Raw genomic sequence first — 20615 nt, 5'->3', positions numbered from 1 at the left:
AGCGCTCTCTGTTTCTAAGGCGTAATTCCTGGGCAAATCCCGGTATTTTCAGGCTATCTGAATAGTGTTTTTAAGGCATTCCCTGAACTATATTCAAGAGTGAATTAAATGACACAATGAAGCTCGTCGCACTTATAATACTGAAATAAACAAGAGGTAACAATAATGCAGTTTTATTGATCTAAAGAGTTAACAACTTCTTTTATGCTCAGGCAGTGACTAAATTGTCCAGCAGGTGGCTGGCATTCTCCAGCAGTAGCCTGCAGCTTCCATACGATTGCCATAATCATTTAAGCAAGCTTGCTATCTCCTGCAAAGTAAGGAGAGTGTTGACGTCCAGAGGTTCCTGCCTATAGGATCAGAGTCTTTAAAAGAGCTGTTCCTTTCCCTCACTTTTAAACGCAGCCTACAGCTGCAGATGCTGAGAACAGGAAGAGACTGGGGAATGCAGTTTGACAGCCACAATCAAAAGTTCTTGCAAATCGTAATTCATGTAATTCAGACTGAACTCTGCTCAGGAGCAGTGTGCTGAGACTGAGAATTTAACTAGCTTGGATTCTGAAAATACTTTGTGTCTATTTGCCACTTAATTTGGCAAATGGCCTTTTAGAACAGAGTAATATTTATTTGCAAGCCAAATGAATGAGAGAGAGAAAAGTTCCAGGATCAAACTTTTATGGAACAGATTAAGGAAATAGTTCTGTTCAGGGACTTTCTTTTAAAGATCTATCATACGCTGATATATGACTTTCAGTCTCTTCTGTCTATTTAAAACTAGCAGTCAGCAACAAAACTCAACTCAAGAAGCGTTATGTGAGGATTTTTGAACAAGAAAATTATCTTCCAGTAGAAACGAATTGAGACAATGGCTTCTGAAGAGTGCTTTCTTCTAGACTTGGAAGTGGATAACTTTATTCTTTGCAACATTTCTATCAATCAAAGTGCAAATCTTTCCATCCTGAGTGATGATTGGTTCTACACAGGTTTCCTGTATGCCATTCCAACTATTTATGGGATCATCATTTTGATAGGACTTATTGGCAATATCACTTTGATTAAGATCTTTTGTACTGTGAAGTCCATGAGAAATGTTCCTAATTTGTTCATCTCCAGTCTGGCTTTAGGAGATCTACTTCTTTTAGTGACCTGTGTCCCTGTGGATGCCAGCAGGTACCTAGCTGACGAATGGCTTTTTGGCCGGGTTGGATGTAAACTTATCCCCTTTATACAACTCACTTCAGTGGGGGTATCAGTCTTCACACTTACAGCTCTCTCAGCCGACAGGTGAGCTTCCTATTGAAAGCCTGAAATGTGATCTAGACTTTTATGGACCCACAGGCTATACAAGGTACAACTGCAGATAGGTAAAATATATATTGTTGCCGACCTATCATAGTAGATTAATGCAATATCAGTTTATTTCTAGTGTTTGTGCCTCTGAACACAAATGTCAGCAGGGAAGTTTTCTGAGGCTAAATGAATCTTTGTACAGATTAGTTAACATGGCCAGTTTAATTTAATGGGGGGAAAAGTTAAAGCCTGGCGAGGAAAGTATCCATTAGTGAAGGATAATTTGTCCAAAGATGGAATTCTTTCTTAAGTTTTCTAGATAATATGATTGAGTATCCAGGTCTTCTCAGGTTCATATTTCAAGAATTGTGAAGAGACTGAAGTAGCAATTTACTACAGGTGAAATCATTTCTCTCTGACCGTTCAGATTTCAAATTGCTGATTTTATCTGAAGCAACAGCTTCTCACGTATTTCAAAATATTCAGAATTAGATGCCTGATATTAAGGACCTATATCCATATCAGACATGTAAGATTTTGCCCTTAATAAGTTTGCCCCGGTTCTCTGATTTGCCCTTCTGTAACCAAAACAGGTCTGTGCTATAATTTCTGGCAAACAAGTTTTTTTTCCCCCCAGTTATTGGGCAGTAAAAAATAAAAATGAGTTATTGGAATTAAGTATAATGTTTGACTTGTTAAATCTACTGAGAGTGTAGGTATCAATCTGTTTTCTAATCATGTAAGGCTTTCTGAATCAATTTTACAAATTGGACTCTTCAAAAGTCAACAGACATTTGAACGGTAATACTACTTCTAAGGATGCAGCTTATTTTTCAGATAGATTACCAGAATTCACTTGTAGTACAGCTCTTAAATATATGCATGCCTAGGTCAAACAGCCCAGAATGTCTTATTTGCACTCTTTGTGCTGCAGAATTGAAGTAACAGATTAATGATTAGTGATATACCTACTTAAAACTCTGAAACCTCATAAAAATACCAGCTCTTCCAGTTAAAAAAATGGGGTCAGTTTTGTTCTGCACAGAAGGACATTGTGGATGGTATTTTCCTATACATAAGGAAATCAAATGTAAGATGCTGTGCATAGATAGAATTAACCATGTCAGTTGGGTAGAGTTTTCCTTCAAAAATCACTTCAAATATTTTCATTTCATTGTAAACAGAGTTTAGACATTCGCTCCTACATATGCTTTGTGGTTTGAAAACAAAAACAAAATAAAGACTGTAGATTAGTTCACACATAAAGACACCATTATCACTGCTAGTCCTAGATAAAATATACACCATAATGAAACCAATACTTTTCAGTCGATTTGCTGAAAAAGAAGCTAGAAAACTAGCAAATCTATATTAATACACAAGAACAGGATCGCATGCACCTGTGCTTTTAATTTCTGTGTGATGGGCAACTGGGTTCTTTAGCTAGAAGAATTCCTTTGAAATGTTACAGAAAAGCAGTCATGTCATGCTGTTTTTCTCTAGAAACCACTGGAATTCAGAATTTTTTCTTTGGGTTTAATATAAATTGCTTAAAACATGTTGAGAAAATAAGACCAATGAGTAGTTCTGTGGCACCTTAGAGACTAACAAACACAAACATACATACACACACACACACACACACACACACACACACACACACACACACACATATTCACTGAAAAGAAAAATTATACCTGATCAGCTGCTAACAAAAGCAAACAGTGCAGATGTTTTTACTGAACAGTCTGTGAACACAAGCTACTGCTGGAACAATGAAACAGAACAGAAAACTGCAGCTGTATCAAGCTGTTTTCCAGAGACCAAAACTCTTAATTTGAAGCCCACTTGAACTCAAACCCATTTGCCCATCATGGAAGTTGAAATTGCACCATACTGAAATGTCATTTTGGGAAAATGACTTAAAGAACTAAGATGCCTTTCTCTCTGGCACAGTCTGCCCACTCGCTGAGGTTTTGAACTCATGGTAGGAGGCTGTATCCATAAAACTACTATTTACTGTAATTAGAGTGAAGAAACTTAAATTCTGTGCATCACACTGCTACTGTTCCTCTATGGAGCTTATCTGTTTCATTTACTACAATTTTTATTTTGGTTGTTGTCAGAGCTACTGGAACATAGTTCCAAAAAACATGGGTCACACTGTCCAGTTTGCAGACGCTCAGTAGTCTAACATTTATTTTCTGGAGTCTGTCAGCTTATGTTCCAGAATCCAATTTAAAACTTAAGAGTATGTCTACACTTCAGGATAAAGTCCAATTAAAATATGCAACTTCAGCTATGTTAATTGGGTAGCTGAAGTCGAAGTACCTTAACTCGACTTTTGCACTACCCACACTGCGGGAAGTCAAAGTACTCTCCCTTGTACTTCCCTTACTCCTTGTGGAAGCAGGACTACCAGCATTGACCAGAGTGCCCCTCTCAGTTTGAATTAGTATGTCTTCACTAGACCCGCTCATTTGAACCCTGCAAGATCGACAGCAGCAGCTTCAATTTTTCCTGTAGTATAGACACATCCTCAGAGAAGTATTTTAAAAAAAAAGACATGTTCTATTTCCTATGGGTGCAAAGAAAGCCACCCAAGTGTGACGCACCTGTAAGCCAATGCTGTAATCTCTGCTTGAACCAGCAGCCAGTCTGAGACAGTAGCTTTGACGTATGAGAACTTTGTCATTCATCACATTAAAATGTTGACACCGAAACCCAATGGTTACAATTTGATGGCTAGCTATTTCAGTGTTGACTAATATATGTAAGGAAGAACAAGAAAGGTCATAGTTCTGAGGAACTGCTCAATCTACTTTGAGTAGCATCCAAACCACACTAAAAGCTAAATTAGTCCACAGAACTCAGCAGGGCATCTGAGCCCCACCAAGGAGGAGCATAGCCCCAAAATCTCAACAGGGCATACTAGCCTCACCGGGGGGACCAAATCTGAGAGGCCGAGCCAGGCATCTGCTGGTTACAAAGGGAAGCTCAGGAGAATCTGAACCCACTACTCCGCTATACCAAACTTGTGCAGCCCCAGAGAGTGTAAACATCTGCACAGTCTGAGCTGCAGGGAAGCCTGTTGCTGTGTATCCAGTGGAAGGCACTTGTCACAGGATTGCAAACTTCCCAATTCATCTTCTATATAAAAGTAGACTCAGGTGACAGGTCTGGTGTGCCATTAGTAAAGACGCACAGTGTGCTGACAGTTAGAAAAAACACTACTATTGTAGTTTATTGAAGTGGTGCCTAGGGGCCCCAATTAGGTATCAGAGATCCATTTTACGAGACACTGTCAGAACATAATCATATTTTGCAGTCTAATCACAAGGGGAGAAACAACAGACAGAATCAAGAAACAGACTGGGAGTGAGAAAGGAGTGAGATTAGTCCAATAGGATAATAAGCAGTAGTCATGGCACCCTATTTTTGTAAGCATCAGACATGAGTTTTAAGGAGATTGGAGAGAGGATGGTGATGTGACTGAAGGTTTTTCTGAGGAGCTGCTCTGTTGCTATTCTGTTCTGGGATTTACATTGAGATATGGAAAATAGGGATAAGGAATAAATAGGAAAACCCAGATGTTCAACCATGAGAACACTTTAACCATAGAGCCACCACACCATTTTAAGTTGCTTCAAGTGGACAAACCAAAGAGCTACAAAACACATAATCAGACTGAGTACCACTGAGAACGTCATGTATTTATTTACTGATTTTCTTTTCATTGCCAAATGCGCTAATTTATCAACCAGGAAAAGTTTAACAAAAGTACAATGTAAAAATGGCCAGGAAGGCCTTGAGAAATGCAGTTTTATAGATTTGCCAGAGCTCAGTAAGGCAATATATAAAATGTTCAGAATATAGAATATTCAAACCCATTCTCTTGAATGCCTGCATCAATAACTATGATAAAGTACAGCTGCCACCCAGAATCCTCCCACCCCCCATTTATTTTTACCTTTAGACCCTTTCTTTGCTCTCACGTATGCCACTATTTCTTAACAGCTTCACACAAGTTCCAACTGGAAAAGTTCAAGATAGAATAGTTGAATGAGTTGATTCAAGTCAAGAGGAAGAAAGCCTTCCAATTAGCAGAATCCATGACCAGCATACTGCAGCACATGGCAATAACCTTGGCAGTTCTATACACACACACACACACACACACACACACACACACACACACACGCTTTTTTTGCAACGTGCAATGTGAAATGGCTATTTAATGACAATAAGAATGATGGAAGCTGCATCAATGAAATGGTGACTTTTCCAAGCTTCTTTGATTAATAAAAAAATAAATTTTGTATTTCATGTGTAAATGTTCTCACTGCTCTGGTTTTGTGAAGTTAATTTTAACATCAGTTAATCTGTGGTCCCATTATCACATGTAACTGTTCTCACGTCTATCTACAGTGTTAAAAAATTCATTCCACCCATCTCCAGTAAGATCGGTAATCTTTAAGAAATTCAAAAAAATGGCACTCACTATGGGCTGTTAATGAAGCAAGCTTAATCCTGAATGGTCATTTTAACTGATTTGGAGACATTTGTATTTCCTTTTGGATTAATGGCTTATAAAACCATTAGTTTTATGTTTTCATTAGGCGCGTTCTTCCCTGTGATCTTGTCCTAAGGAAGCATGAATTCACTGGCATACCGATACAAAATTTGTGATCTTTAAGCAGTTTGTTTGTTTGTTGAGATTAACAGAACTTTTCTGTTGAGCGAACAGTTGTGAGGCATGGGCACAAAGAGAAGCAGTTCAGTAGTGTGAGAAGCAGAATGTTCTAGAGGAATAAGCACAGGACTAGGAGCAAGGAATTCTTGCTTTCTAATTGTCAGTCTGATGCAGACTTTCTCTGTGTACATAAATGCATCACTTAATCTTTCTGTTGTAGTTTTCCCATCTGTACACTAGGGATATGACCATCATCCTATCACACAGAGTGTTTGCAAATTAGGGTATGAATACTAAACTTCACTAACACACACACAAATCCCTCCAAATGTTTTGCCCTGCAGGGACCTACAATTTAATAGATAATTGAATTGTCACTTGCAAAACTTCTGTCCTCGTTAGCAGCTATGCTCAAATACCAGCTCTAGTTCTGAGCTCTCCTACAGTAGGAGGCTAGATGGGGGCCTGAAAAGCTTCCTCCCACCCTGTTCCCCAAAATGAATTAGTTAACTATTCCTTAAGCAGGGGTTCTTGACCTTTTTCTTTTGGAGTCCCCCTCCCTCTGACACACACTGTAAGAACTCCATGGCCCAGGATCATGGGCGGCCTTTCGGCTTCAGTTGTGGGGCAGGGATTGGGCTTCAGCTGCAGGGGGGGTTTCTCCCCCATTATGCTGGGGGGGAATCAGGGCTTTAGGTCCACATGGTGGGGGCGGGGGGTTAGGCTTCTGTCATATGGGACTCTGGACACTGAGGCTTCAGCCTCAAAGGGCAGCTTCTGCCACAACTAGAGTGCCAGGCTCAGGGCTTCTGTCCCATGGGGTACTTAGGGCTCAAGACGTCTGCCCAGCAGGACACTGGGGGAACGGGGGGCTGGGTTTCTAACTTGAGGGGCGGTTTCTGTCAGGGCTTAGGGTGCATGGAGTTCTTGGGCCTGCGCTCTGAGCTTTAATCCCACAGGCAGGGCTTCAGCTGGACTCTGAGCTTCAGTTGCCAGGGCTTCAAGCAGCCCTCTTGGTGGACCCTCTGAAATGGCTTGTGGTTTTCCAGTGCGTTGTGGAGCCCTGGTTGAGAACTGCTCCTAAAGAATCATTTCACAAACTACCTGCTAACCCCTTAAGCCTGCCCTGTGAAGAGAAGTGTGCTCTTTGTAGACAGGAATCAGTTAAATTATAGGATAAGGGAAAACTGGATGAGGCATGCTATTTACACTTTACTGTGTATTTACTCTTAATTCTACAGTAAAGACAAAATGCTCCAATCAGGGTCACACCCCCATTGTGCTAGGTGCTGGACAAACCAAAAGTAAATTCTTTAGGATAAACAGTTTGAAGTCAAGTCCCAAGTGAGGGAGGGAGGCACAAGAAAGAGGTAACATGAATATGGTGTCATATTAGCTACATTGTGCAAAGGTCTGTGTATCTGATTTGGGCATGAGTAAGGAAGGGTAGATCTTGTGCAGTTTGGCTTCATAGCCACCTGGGTGGCTTCTGGGTTCCCTTGAGCTCTCCAAGGGTGTAGAGGCAGGTAGGAAAGCATTAAAGGGTGTGGAGTGTTTGAAGCTATGCTCCGTGGCCTATCAGACAGCATTGCTGGATATGAAAGATGAGGGAAATAAGTAGTGGCTGTGTGGTAAAAAAGAGGTCGGGGTAAAAAGGACGTGTGAGTCCTTGGTGAGAGAATGTGTAGGTTTTCCAGAGTTTGTGAGTAAACCCATTTGGGGGAAGGCCATTCAGCTGAGTTATTGTTCTATGCTTTCAAAGGGCAGGCCTTTTTGTGCTGTCATTTATTAAATCCCACACAAGGGCTGACTTTGAGTATGTCTGCTTGGGTGTATGCTAGCCATGTGGTGAGAGCCCACGTGTGTGATGCTAACCCATCCAGAAAAGTCAAAACTGACTGTGTAGGTGATGCTTTGTGAACTAAGAAAAAAGCCAATTCATTTAAATGAATTTAAATGAATTAAAAGTCCTTGTCACTGGAGTTTCCTCAGTTGGTTTGTAATTGAGCTTTCCCTCAGAGCATGAGGCTGACAGGCATTTTACATTTTTTTTAATTTGAATGAGCTGGGCTGCCATGCACTGAACACGCATGCTCCATTTTTCACAGAGATTGTTCCATCAAATGTCAAGGTTTTCATGTAAAAGCGGCGACGAGTCCTGTGGCGGACTCCTCGCTGCTTTTGCAGATTCAGACTAACACGGCTACCCCTCTGATACTTGTTTTCATGGAGTGAGGTGCAAGCCTTTCATCTTCCCGACATAATTTTGTTTTCACAAAATATGCGAGGAAAAAAATGTGGCTGCAGTGAGTTTACAAATAGCATATTTATTTTACTCATTCTAGCATGGTGGTTTTCAAAGTTTTTTTTCATCTGCACACCCCTACACATTTTCAAATAGAGCTGTGACCCTTTAGAAATCTTAGACATACTCTGCGGACCAAGGGTTGAAAAATATTGTTCTACAGATTGTACCTCCCTGGCCTGGCACCCTTAGGACCTGACCAGTCTGAGGGAGGGAGTTTTCTGGACCAAAGAAGGTCAGCCCCATTGCTGACAGACTCCAGGCTCTCCTGGGATCTGTCAGCAAATTACCAGGCTCCCTGGCCCTGGACCACAGGGCTCCCAGCTCCTCAGCCAGGCCCGGGGCTGCTACAGGGCTCTGCTGTTCCACTGCTCTGGGTCACCGGGGCTCCATTTCTCCATGACTCCACTGCTCTGGGGCTCTGCTGCCCCGGGCCCATCAGGGCCCAGCAGCTCTGGGCTCGATGGATCTCTGTGGCCAGCCATGGGCCACCAGCACTCTGCAGCCCCGAAGCTCCCCCAGGTACCAGGACTCTGCTGCCCTGAGCCAGGACTCTCTGGTTCAGGGGCTCTCTGATCCAGCAACATCCATGGTCCTGCCAGACCACGGATGTTGCCAGACCAGAGAGTCCCAGACCAGAGAAGTTCAACCTGTAGGTTATCAAGGTGTTAATAGACTGCAGGGTTATGAGCCACTTTGCTCTTTCAGAAAACTTAATAGTTATAGAATACAATAGCATTTGATAAACTCATGTGCAGGAGTTATGCACATCTAGTGAGGGACTAAGTCTACAACTGAGACTCAGGATCATCACTGTAATGTCCACATTTGGGTGCCCTGGCACTGAATGCAATCCACACCCATGAGTTAGGTCCCCAGATTCTGAACACAATAAGGCCCATAAGAATCAAAATTCATAAAACCCAGAGTGCTAAGTGGGAAGCTATTTAAGATAACCAAAGGAAAGTGTGGGGTGTGGCCTCAGCCTCACATCTCAAAAGAACTTGGGCAGATTCCTTTGCTTGGGATTCACAGCTGTGAGCCCTCTCTTGAAGTTAGATGTCTAAGCCATACCTGACTTTCCCCCCCAAAATGTGGAAGCAGATGCCACCCCCCAAGTCAGTAGTTTAGTGGGCACTCTCCCAGGCTATAGGAGTTGTGGGTTTGAGTCCCGGCTTTGCCTGATTCAAAGCAGAGAAGTGAAGACAACTCTCTCACTTCGTAGCTGTGTGCCATAAGCACTGGCCCACAAGGCATTGTGGGATGGGGATTTCTCAATCTCTGCTGTTAGAGCTGTTCTACTTTGTATAATTAGTGACTGAGCACAAGAGTGATGCTATGCTCCAATGGTGGGCATATCTGCCTGCAAGGGGGAGATTCAGGTTCAAGTCTCTCCTTTCATACACATTTAGTCATATAACATGGGACAGCTTCTGTAGGAAACCTCAATATAGCTGGAGCCCAGAAGTTTGGGTACTTGCCTAAGAGGTTTGGGGTCAAATTCTTGCTTCATGGCAGGCGAAAAGGGGATTTGAAGCTGGTTCTCCCACATCTGGAGCGAGGACTCTAACCAGAGAGCTATGGGGAATGGAAAGGAATTGCCACATGTATTTTGTGGTTGGTATCTGATCTGGTAGGCATGCTGCATGGTAATCTTTGAACACTCCTCCCAGATAGGACTCTGCAGGCAAGACAAGTGAGGAAATGCCTAGTTTGAGGGGCCTGTTAGGACTTGGGTAGACCTTAGGTAGCTGTGCAACACTGGCAGGTATTTAGGTATCCAGGGGACTTCTCTTGGAGGAGAGTCAGGCAATGGTGTGAATTCAGCTGCCTACTGGGTTAGGCAGCCGCAGAGTGAGAATTTTGAGGACTGATATTTTGGAGTTAAGTGCCTAACATGTTAGTTAGGCACTTTTGTGGATCTAAACCTTGGTTGTTTACAATTTAAGACAATAGTAGCTGCTGGAGTTTAAGGCTTTGAAAATCAGGTTTGAGGTGTCCAAAGTGGGGTACTCAAATAATGAGGCCACTTTTGAAAATATTGGCCCTAACACTTAACTTTGTATTAGCGTGGAGAAGCTGTGGAAATGGAATTAAAACTCAGATACACATGTCCTGGGCTCAGACTATGTTATGTGCCTAACAGTAAGCATGACTACACGCATAATGTACTCTTCTCCTAATATAGAAGGAAAAGAAATCCAAACCCTTTGGGAAGATATTACCAATGGCTCAGAATTAGAAAAGCCAGTCTCCTTGCCTGTTGAATTAACTTCTCCTGTTCCCTGTAGACATAGAGAATACTTCAGTAATTGTGGGTATGTCTACACAGCAACATTATTTAAAAATAACTTGTTATTTTGAAATAACTTAGTCCGTGTCTACACAACAGGCAGTTATTTTGAAATAATGTCAAAATACTGTCAAGCTGAAGGACTTCTCAGTCGGACTCCTGTAACCAGGGCCGGCGGGAGGCATGGGCGAGCCGGGCAGCTGCCCAGGGCGCCAACCCATGGGGGGGCGCCTGATGGCAGCTGTAAGGTACGCGCGGTGTCCCTTACAGCTGCCATCAGGAGCCATGCGCCAGGCTCCCTCAGCGCTGGCCCCGCAGCGCCGGCCAGCAGCACCCTTGCCCCCACGGCTGTGGGGCCCTGCATGGCCTGGCGCATGCAGCAGCAGTGCTGGCTGGGCCAGGCTGGGCAGTTCATGCATCGTGCGCCCCGGGGGCGGGCCCCGGGCTGCACTCCAGTGGCCGTGACCGGCCCGCACATGCACTGAGCGTCCCAGGGGCGGCCCCCGGGCTTCGTGCCAGCGTCCGTGGCTGGCACACGCATGCACCATGCGCCCCGGGGGCGGGCCTGTGCTCCCTGGGGGGGTGGGCCTGCACCCTATGGGTGGGCCTGCGCATGCACCCTGCGCCTGGGGGCGGCGCTGCATGCCCGGGCCCAGGGCGCCAAAAGGGTTCAGGCCAGCCCTGCCTGTAACCCTCATTGTACGAGGAGTAAGGGAAGTCGGAAGAAGAGTGCTCTATTTAGAAATAAGTTCTGTGTAGACGCTCCTAATTTCGAAATAAGCTAAGCGATTGGTGAGTTAAGCTCTGCTGTGTAGATGCACCCTTTATGTATAATACCAGAAGAAAGGGTAATGCCTGAAGATCCATTCAGCTGTCCAGTTTTATTATTAGCAGACTATGGTGTCCACAGTAGGATTGAACAACACCTGCCACAATGAAATAAAACCTAGCGTGGCTTGTTTTTCTACCCAGATTGGATTTCCAAACTAGTTTTAAAGGTTTGATCTTTTGTGGCTAAAAAAAGCTTGAAATCATTTTTAGCCTGGATTGTAAAACTTCAATGTGTATCTGTTTTATGAATGTATTGCAGGCAGTCTAGCAACAATAATACTTCATAAGTTATGTATAGCTTCCAGGGCACTAAATCACTGTTTTCAGATAATTTGCTTGTTGTGCTATAATTTTCTGTGTAGCATCAGGAAGCTTTTGAGTAAAGTCTGGTAATTTTCAGAAAAGCAGAAGATTGCCTTTTCAAGCATATGAAAATTTGCAGCCTGGTTCCCTCACAATTACTTTCTGGATTCATATATGAGAGCTCTGAACCTGAATGTTAACACTTCCAGTTCAGATAAGAAAATCTAACCTGCTGAATGGTTTCGGGTCTGATCCAACTCTCACTGAATTCAATGGAAAGACTCCACTGACCTCAATGGGAGTTGGATTGGGCTCTTAATTAATTGTTTCCTCATGATTGCTTTTGAATCGTTCTTATAGTGCGGCAGGCACAATACACATGTAGATATGCATATCTCTTTTGCTTAATGTACAAAATCTTACATCCTGTATTGCTTTGCACTGTGTCAACATAATACAAACCCTTATAACAGGGTTTTAGTTTGTATTAGCTCAGCTCTCTTGTCCATCTGCACCAAGAGAAACAGTGCAAAGAGCAATAGCTTTCTTAGTATCTTGATTACTCTTCCAGATAAACCAGATGGCTTAAACATGGTGATTTCAATTATATTATCAGAAACACATACAACCCTCTTTTTAGTCATTGGGACTTACAAAGGAAAATCTGAGGGCAGAATTGGTGTTAATAGGCCAGTGCATGGCAATATTTAAGCAAAAGTGCGCTGGACTGTTTAATATTTGGTAGTTTTAGGCATTACTGTGAAAGTCAGGAAAGCTGACTCCATTCTGCTAGGCACTGTCCAAACAGTTAACAAAAAAGAGACCGGTTTCCTTTCTAGGGTCTCATAATCTATACGTGAGATAGAAAGCAAGGAGGGATAAACAACAAACTAAAAAAAAGGATGTAAGTGAATTGGGAGGGGGAGCGTTCTGTAAAGGAAACAGGTGTCTTGACAGTTATTACTTATGGCGGTGTTCCCTCTTTTTTTTCTCCCCCATATGAGGAATGAATTTTTTTATGTACACCCAGGCACGCACAGATGTGCCCCACCAATAGAAACACATGCTGCCAGCTGTGGGTGCTCTGCTAATTAGCTGGATGTCATATGAATCTGTCCTGGCTGCCCAAGCACTCAGCTTACAGGGAACACTGGATGGCCATCAGTTTACTTCAGGAAGGCATTTATGTCTGGATCCACAAAGGTATGGAGGCATTGCAACACTCAACATCACAGCTCCTAGAAAACCACAGGGACAACACTGCAATCCACAAAGTCTGAGCTAGGATCCTTATACATCAATGGAGAGCGAGTGGCACTGTAGAATGGGATACACAAAAGCCAGCATTCAAAGCAAAGAGCTGTCTAAGCTGGCCAATGGGAGATGCCAAGAGAAAGAGGGTATCCTAAGCCCTGTTCCTTCCTTGGCAGTAGATGCCTAAGTCTAAGCTGCAGGGAGGTGCCTGTCTCTGCTTGGTGTTCCATCAACCATCCTGAAACTCTCACTTCTGGAGTCTGAAAGTTTCAGCACCTTAGTAGTTCCTGTAGGAATGAGTAGTGTGGCTGCCTCACCACAAAACAACTGTCCCAATGTAGATCCATATTTATAATAGTCTGTGGGCCACAAAGAGTAAGAACAAGCGTGTGAGCAATTCTGAATCCTCGTGGTTAGGATCCAGTCCACCGGCACCAATCACTCTTTCATTATTTATCCAGCAGAACAGCTTGGACAGCCATTGCCCCAGAAGCCAAACCAGGGCAGGAGACAGCTCACTGCCACCCAGACCCACTGACTGGGGGGCAAAGGGGAGAGTTGCCCTGAGGTCTGGGACCTTTAAATCACCATCATGGCAGTGCCAAAGGCTGGCTGCCTCTGTCCCTCTGTCCCCGCCCCTTGTGGGGGCACAGAGCCGCCCCTCACGCCTTGCACAGAAGCTGTCAGCTCCTCTGCTGCCACCACAGCCAGACACTCTGGCAGGCAGCTGTGTGCTGCACAGGGCAGTGTCTGGGAGAGCAGCTGAATGTCCGGTGCCAGGGGGATCCAGTGCAGCAGGAGTACAGAGCTACACAGCCCCCTCACCCTGTCCTTGTGGTAACTTGGGGGGTGGGGAGAGAATGGGAGAGTGCAAAGGGCCCATGCTGAGGGTGGGGAGGTGTAACAGGAGGAGGGCTCATACACCACTTTTAGCTTGTACCCCTCTTTTCTCCTTCACCCATCCCTTCCAGATAGGGAGGCACCAGTTGTTAAATTTCTTTTGTTATACTTTTTTTCTAAGTTTGAGAAAAGGAAGAATGAGAAAGTGTCATATAAGTATCAGATATATGTAGGCCTCACATTATTAGGGTTCCAGCTGTATTCAGGCCAATTCCAGAACAAAGAACAGCGACTGCAGTCATAAAGTCCTTAAAATGGTTGATTATTGCCATAATTTGTATTATTCACTTTTCAAAATATGCCAGAAAATATTGCCCTTAGCCAGTGCATCTAAAATGCATAGTCCTGGATAAGATGACTTAGGGTCCATCTACACGGCAGCATGATTTTGGAATAACTGACATTATTCTGAAATAATAAAGAGCGCATCTACACTGCAAGCCATTATTTCAAAATAATGGTGAGCTGCAGGACTCCTTACTCCAATTCCTGTAACCCTCATTTCACGAAGAGTAAGGGAAGTCAAAGAAAGATTGTTCTTCCTTCAACTTCCTGCTGAGTAGACCGCACCAAAAGCCGAATTCAGCTACTTTGACTTCAGCTATGCAATTGACATAGCTGAAGTTGCGTAGCTTAATGCAACTTTTGCCCTGCTGTGTAGCCATGCCCCCCAGAGTCCTCTCATCCCATCAAAATCTGAAATGGCATGGCTGACAGAGAAATATTGCACTGTTTGCTAAGGAATGGATTTTACCCAGAGCTCCCATTACTTCAGTACAATAAACTACATAACCTCTTCAACACTTTTGTTTTCTATTTTGAAAATTAAGTTGAGATAGATTTCAGTGCTCATGTCAGGAAGGCTCTATAGCAGTGATGTTAGCCAGGAACAGTGCTGTCTCTGTTAAATTTCCATCCAGAATACCAATGAAATTTAATTTTTCTCTAAACTTCCTTTACTGTATCACTCCCGAGTTATTCCTGAACAGAATTTGTAATTCATCCAGTTCATATGGTGATTTTCTAATGTGCACAAGTGAGGAGGAAGATTTGAATTCAAGTCTCAAGAAGGATGTGGAGAAATTGGAAAGGGTACAGAGAACATGACCTATGAAGCCAGGCTTCATGAATTGGGCTTGTTTAGTTTGGAAAAAAGAAGATTAAGGGGGGACATGATAGCGGTTTTCAAATATCTAAAAGGGTGTCACAAGGAGGAAGGCGAAAATTTGTTCCTCTTGGTTTCTGAGGACAGGACAAGGAGTAATGGGCTTAAAGTGCAGCAGGGGAGGTTTAGATTGGACATTAGGAAAAAATTCCTAACTGTCAGGGTGGTCAAATATTGGAATAAATTGCCAAGGGAGATGGTGGAATCTCCCTCTCTGGAGATATTTAAGAACAGGTTAGATAGACATCTGTCAGGGATGGTATAGGTGGAGCTTGGTCCTGCCTTGAGGGCGGGGGGCTGGACTCGATGACCTCTTGAGGTCCCTTCCTGTCCTATTATTCTATGATTCTATGATTCTAAGGGAAGAGTAGATAATATGCTAACTCTGCCATTGAAATGTCAATTCAGTGGAAAAGAAAGAAGAGATTTACATTCCAAACACTAGCTGCCTTTGCATTCACATGTCTCAATATAGATGTACAATTTATTAAGAACAACAAGCTCAGATTGGAGTGCACATATTTAGCAAAAGAGACAGAGGAACTGATTCAGGTGAAATTTTACAAACACATTGAACGTGAGACTTTTTGATCTCTGGAAAAGTTGAATTTTTTAAATTGCTCATGGTTTCTTGGTTCTTTTCTGCTGGGAGCTCAAATACGGGCAGATAGTAATAAGAGGATTTTCACTCCCCTTTTTTCAGCAGAACACACCAGATACTTAATGGGAGTTTGTTTTCTAGATCTGCAGAACTCAGCAATTTCACTTCTCTGCATTTGTGAACACTTCAGTCTGCCTTGATTAATGCCCCACCCTCTGAGATTTTTCTTTAAGTTTCAGGATGAAATTAACTCAGAATCCCAAAATAAAACTCAAATTGTTTGAGTCAACACTTATCAAAAACAAAACATTCTGATTTTTTGGAGCTAGCTTCACAAAAAACAAAGAGAAGGTAGTAGTGGTTCCCTAACACCATATAGCTCAATGGGTAGAGTCTATACGTGACAGGGGAAAGAGCTGTGTTCATATGCCTGTCCCAGAACAGGCATTCAACCTGGTCTCCTCTCGAGTAAGTGCCCTAATCACTAGACTATTAGATATAAGGAGCGGTATTCCTCCATTTTTGTAAATCTAGCCTTTCATTTCCTTTGCCTCCATTTAAAAAGGTGAATGGATCAATACCAACATTTTTCATTTGACCCAAAATAAATTGTTTTTGTGTTTTTGGTTTGCCCCAAATTCTGGAAAAAAATGTTGGTTTCAATTCAGGTCAAAACAGATTTTTTTTTCAGAACTGCCAGAAAATTGAAAAAGTCAATTATTCATCCAGCTCTTTTGTCTGACTCATCTACATCACCTCCTCCAGGGAAGTGTGACAATCAGAAATACCACAGGGACCCCATCAAAGAAATAGGGAATGTGTGGAAGCAGGGAATAGAAAAGGGGATTTCTGTGCAGCCATTTTAGGTTTCTTAGCCTAACTCTTGCTCTGCTACTAATTCTGAGACCTGACAACGCGAGAGCTGTAAAAGATCTCGCCTCTCGCCTCACTTTAGGAGATAAGGATAGAATGCTGACTCCTTGAGATAAGGAGCATCTGGGAGGAACTAAGAAATAACTGTTAACCATTGGTGTTTGTACTGGGAAAGTTACAGTATATAAACTGCTTCATAACTGCTTGTATTCTGAAGATCTGCCTAAGGGGGGGGAGGGCTCCCGTCCGAATCAGGCTTTCCTTGCAATATTGCTCGAATAAAACTGCCTCTGGCTACTTGTTACTTACGCAGAGTGAGGACAATGTTTTCTTCCACACATGGATGCAGTGATTCAAACTTCAACAATTGCTTCAACTGATGTCCTGAAAGAGGGAGAGTGAGTCATCAATTCAAAAGAGGCATGAAACAGAAAGAAAGGTGAGGCTGCCTGGGGCATCCCCTCCCTCACAGAGCATGGAATTTCCTCCTTCATACAAATGACAGAAACCAAAACAAATATGGCTAAATCGATTTATAGCCTGAGGGAAAACATCACGTCTTCCTGTAGAGTTAGCCATCTTATGCTGTTTTGCAATGGATGCCACGACCATAGGTAGCTCCTCAGCTGTAAGTAGAGGAGGAAAAAACCACAAGGGGCTTAGGTTTCTGCAGCACAAACAGAACGTCTCACTCCCTGCTGTGAAATCCAAGCTGCCACTCAAATCTCTGCAGTTAGGGATTTCTGAGCAATAATAATTTGGGGGCAAATCCTCAGCTGGTGAAAATTGCCTTAACTTTGTAAAGAACCATAATGGAGCTAAGCCAATTTACTCCCGCTGGCAAGGTACAGAGTCCCTGGTGTGAGGCTTTGTTATAATGAGTGCTTTTAGAAAATGGATGAGCAGTTCTTTTTTTTCTTATGGTACAAATAGGAATCTGTTTATGTTTGTGGATGTGGCATTAGTGCTGTTTGCATGGCATTAACTAATGTTTGTGTAGCTGAAGCTGCAAAGTACATTGGTAATGTGTTATGATTGGTAGCTTTTTTACATGAAGAAATAATTATACACATTTTCCAACATTTTCTGTGACATGTTAACCTCAATATGAGAAAACCTTACCGTACATATCCCTTGTCTATGGCATTTATTTTTCAATGACTATAACAGCAGGAAATAATTATCCAATGATCCCAATACAGAGCTAGCCATATGCACATAAATAGAAGCCATCTGGGATTCTAACTTTCCAGGAGTCATGGAGTCTTCAGGAATTTAAGATTCATTTTTAATTAAAGATTCTGTTGTGATGAAACCTCCAGGAATACGTCCAACCCAAACTGGTAGCCCTAGTTAAGAGACACGTACTTAGAGAGATCTAAGTATGGTAGGTCCCTAGCAGCCTGTCTTCTATTCCTCTCCTGACAGTTTTTAATTTGTAGTCACAAGAGCAAAAATTAAATAAATCAGACTACCCATTGGCAGCCCTGGGAGGGAAGGAGCTGTGTGAGGAGGTGCAGGGGGAGGGGGACGGGGAGTGCTTGCACTTACAGAGAGCACCAGCCTCTGGCAGAGGCTCAGGGGAGGTGGGGATCTCCACACATATGAGCTAGCTGTGATATACGCTGCATCTAAACTACACCCCTCTGTCGGCAGAGGGATGTAAATTAGATGTATTGAAAGTGCAAAAGAAGCCAGGATTTAAATATCCCATGCTTCATTTGCATAATGGCGACTGCCACTTTTTTCAAAACAGGGCTTTTCGAAAGAAAAAGGCAGTTTAGATGGGGCATTTTTGACAGAAATGCCCCATTTCCAAAGATCTTGTACTCCTGTCAAAAATGCCCTGTCTCAACTGCCGGGGTTTTTTGAACGGCCCCATTTTGAAAAAAAGCGGCGTCCACCATTATGCAAATGAAGCACAGGATATTTAAATCCCAGCTTCATTTGCACTTTTGATACATCTAATTAACATCCCTCTGCTGACAGAGGGGTGTAGATTAGCCACACCGTATGCCAATTGGAAACTGTTCCAACCTCACTGCACTGCTAGGGCTGGCAGCGGGGGGAGGAAGAGAAGGCCACTTTAAATCATGCGGGGGATGCATGGGGGCAGCAGATGGAGCTGTGGGTCACATGGAGGGGAGCGCAGGGGCGGCAGCCGGGTTCAGGGGCATGCAGCGGGGAGAGTGCAGGGACATCAAGCAGAGTAAAAAGATCTGGTCCCAAAATTTGGTGGAGCAGGGCCCAGGCCACGAATATTCCTGTTGTTGAGGCACTACAGGCCCATATAACTTGCCACCTATGATGTCAGGCACTACAATGGATCAGGTTTTCATTAGGCATAAGAATGGCCATACTGGGTCAGACCAAAGGTCCATCTAGCCCAGTAGCCTGTCTGCCGATAGTGGCCAGTGCCAAGAACCCCAGAGGGTGTGAACAGAACAGGAAATCATCAAGTGACCCATCCGCTGTCCCCCATTTCCAGTCTCTGACAAACAGAAGATAGGGACCCCATTCCTACCTATCCTGGCTAACAGCCATAGATGGACCTAACCTCCATCAATGCATCTAGCTCTTTTTTGACTTCTTGCCTTGTTCAAATCTGAGGAAAAATTCATCTTCTATAATTCAGTGCAACAGAAGTTTATTGGCATTTAGAGTCAGTGGCCCAGATCCTGAGCCTTGGCTGGGGAGAGCTGGGTGCAGCTCATAGGAGAAGATACAAAAGGAATAATTTGGATCCTCCAAGCTATTGCAACACCAGGCTAATTTCCTGGCACAGATTAGAATAGCCATGTTCTAATAGCTGGCTGTCCACTACTCTCCCAGGCTGTCCTAGCAGCTAGAGATTGCCAGGGGCAGGGCCATTCTGGATAGGACCCCTTTGGAAAAACCCAGGAAAAAAAGACTGGAGTTGAAGCTGTTGCAACAGTTCTTTGCCTCCCTGCAAGGAGCCCTACGCAGGTCGAATCATGAAATGCTGGCTTTACGGCAGGTTGGTGCCCCTGTTGCTGCATTGGCTGAGCACCCAGCCTCATGTATTTATGACTGACTCCTTTCCCGGCTTAGACTAAACGTGGCGCCTTCAGAAAAGGTTTTAAAAGAATAGTTGATTTTGTTTAAAGCCTCATCTGTGTTTTCTTTGTATCAGCAGAGAATAGGATCCCAAGGCACATAGAACTCAGGCAGCCGTCCTGCATATGAGGTCATTAGTGCTTTTGTGTGATTCTCTGTCTGATACATACAATGGGTACAGAGAAGTTCCAATCTTTGCAGAAGCATAGGTCAGTCTCATTCATATTTCCAATTGAATCAGCAATCCAGGCTTTTTCATCTGTGCAGATTGACAACTCGGAGTGCTTGGCACTGGCAGTGATTCTTGACTAACATCACATTTTACGTGATTGAGTCTTCAAAAGCCACTTTCTTCTTTCCAAATGTTGGCCTTTATTACTGCATATGAATCATCTCTTGCTTTTTAATCCTGTGTGGGAATTTCTTTTGGCGTTTTTCAGCTGAAAAATATGAGTGTTGCACAAAAATTAGAGTTATTCAGTTTGAGAGCAACGTCAGGCAGCAGTGCCAGCAAGGTGGTACCTAGATTTGCTGCTGAGCTCTGAATGGTGCCATGTGTTGTACACCTCAAATTACCATTGAGTTGTGTGTATGTGTGTGTGTAATGACAGGATCAAGCCTAGATAGCAGATAACACATTGTTTAGGAGCTGCACTTAGGCCCTGCTTCAGCAGGGTATTTAAACTTATGACTAACGGTCAGTATTCCTATCGAAGTTCCTTCTGAAGTGACCCAGGAATCTCTGAGTGTCAACTGGCAAGGGTTACAGAAGAGTACATGTGGGTTACAGGAATCTTCTGAGCCTGGTATTTATAGGCTAGCTCACCAATAGAGTGACATATGAGGCTGTGAGGGCTCAGATAAAAATCTGTGTCACTCTGTTCATCACAGTCATTGTGAAATGTCCGTACAGATGTTGTGTCAGGAGTGATGTACAGGTTAAACCTCCAAAATCCAGGATTCACTGGTCTGCAACATCCATGGTCCAGCAGGGGAGTGCGAGCCTTATCCCCAGGAAGTCCCAGCCGG

At 43.4% G+C, this 20615-nt stretch overlaps 1 protein-coding gene across 1 annotated transcript in view; it reads left to right on the top strand.

Annotated features, from left to right (window-relative positions):
• Nucleotides 1-414: 414 nt before the first annotated feature.
• Nucleotides 415-20615, top strand: part of GRPR (gastrin releasing peptide receptor) — a 33375-nt gene continuing 13174 nt past the window's right edge. Inside the window, exon 1 of the mRNA XM_006122838.4 lies at nt 415-1284. Within this exon, the coding sequence (XP_006122900.1) occupies nt 866-1284 (419 nt within the window). The 5' untranslated portion in view covers nt 415-865. The remainder of the gene's footprint in view (nt 1285-20615) is intronic.

Source organism: Pelodiscus sinensis, chromosome 1 (assembly GCF_049634645.1).
Source record: "Pelodiscus sinensis isolate JC-2024 chromosome 1, ASM4963464v1, whole genome shotgun sequence".
In the NCBI taxonomy this organism is placed as follows: domain Eukaryota; kingdom Metazoa; phylum Chordata; order Testudines; family Trionychidae; genus Pelodiscus; species Pelodiscus sinensis.
The sequence above is the reverse complement of the archived record's forward strand: the minus strand, read 5'-3'. Positions and strand labels throughout refer to the sequence as shown.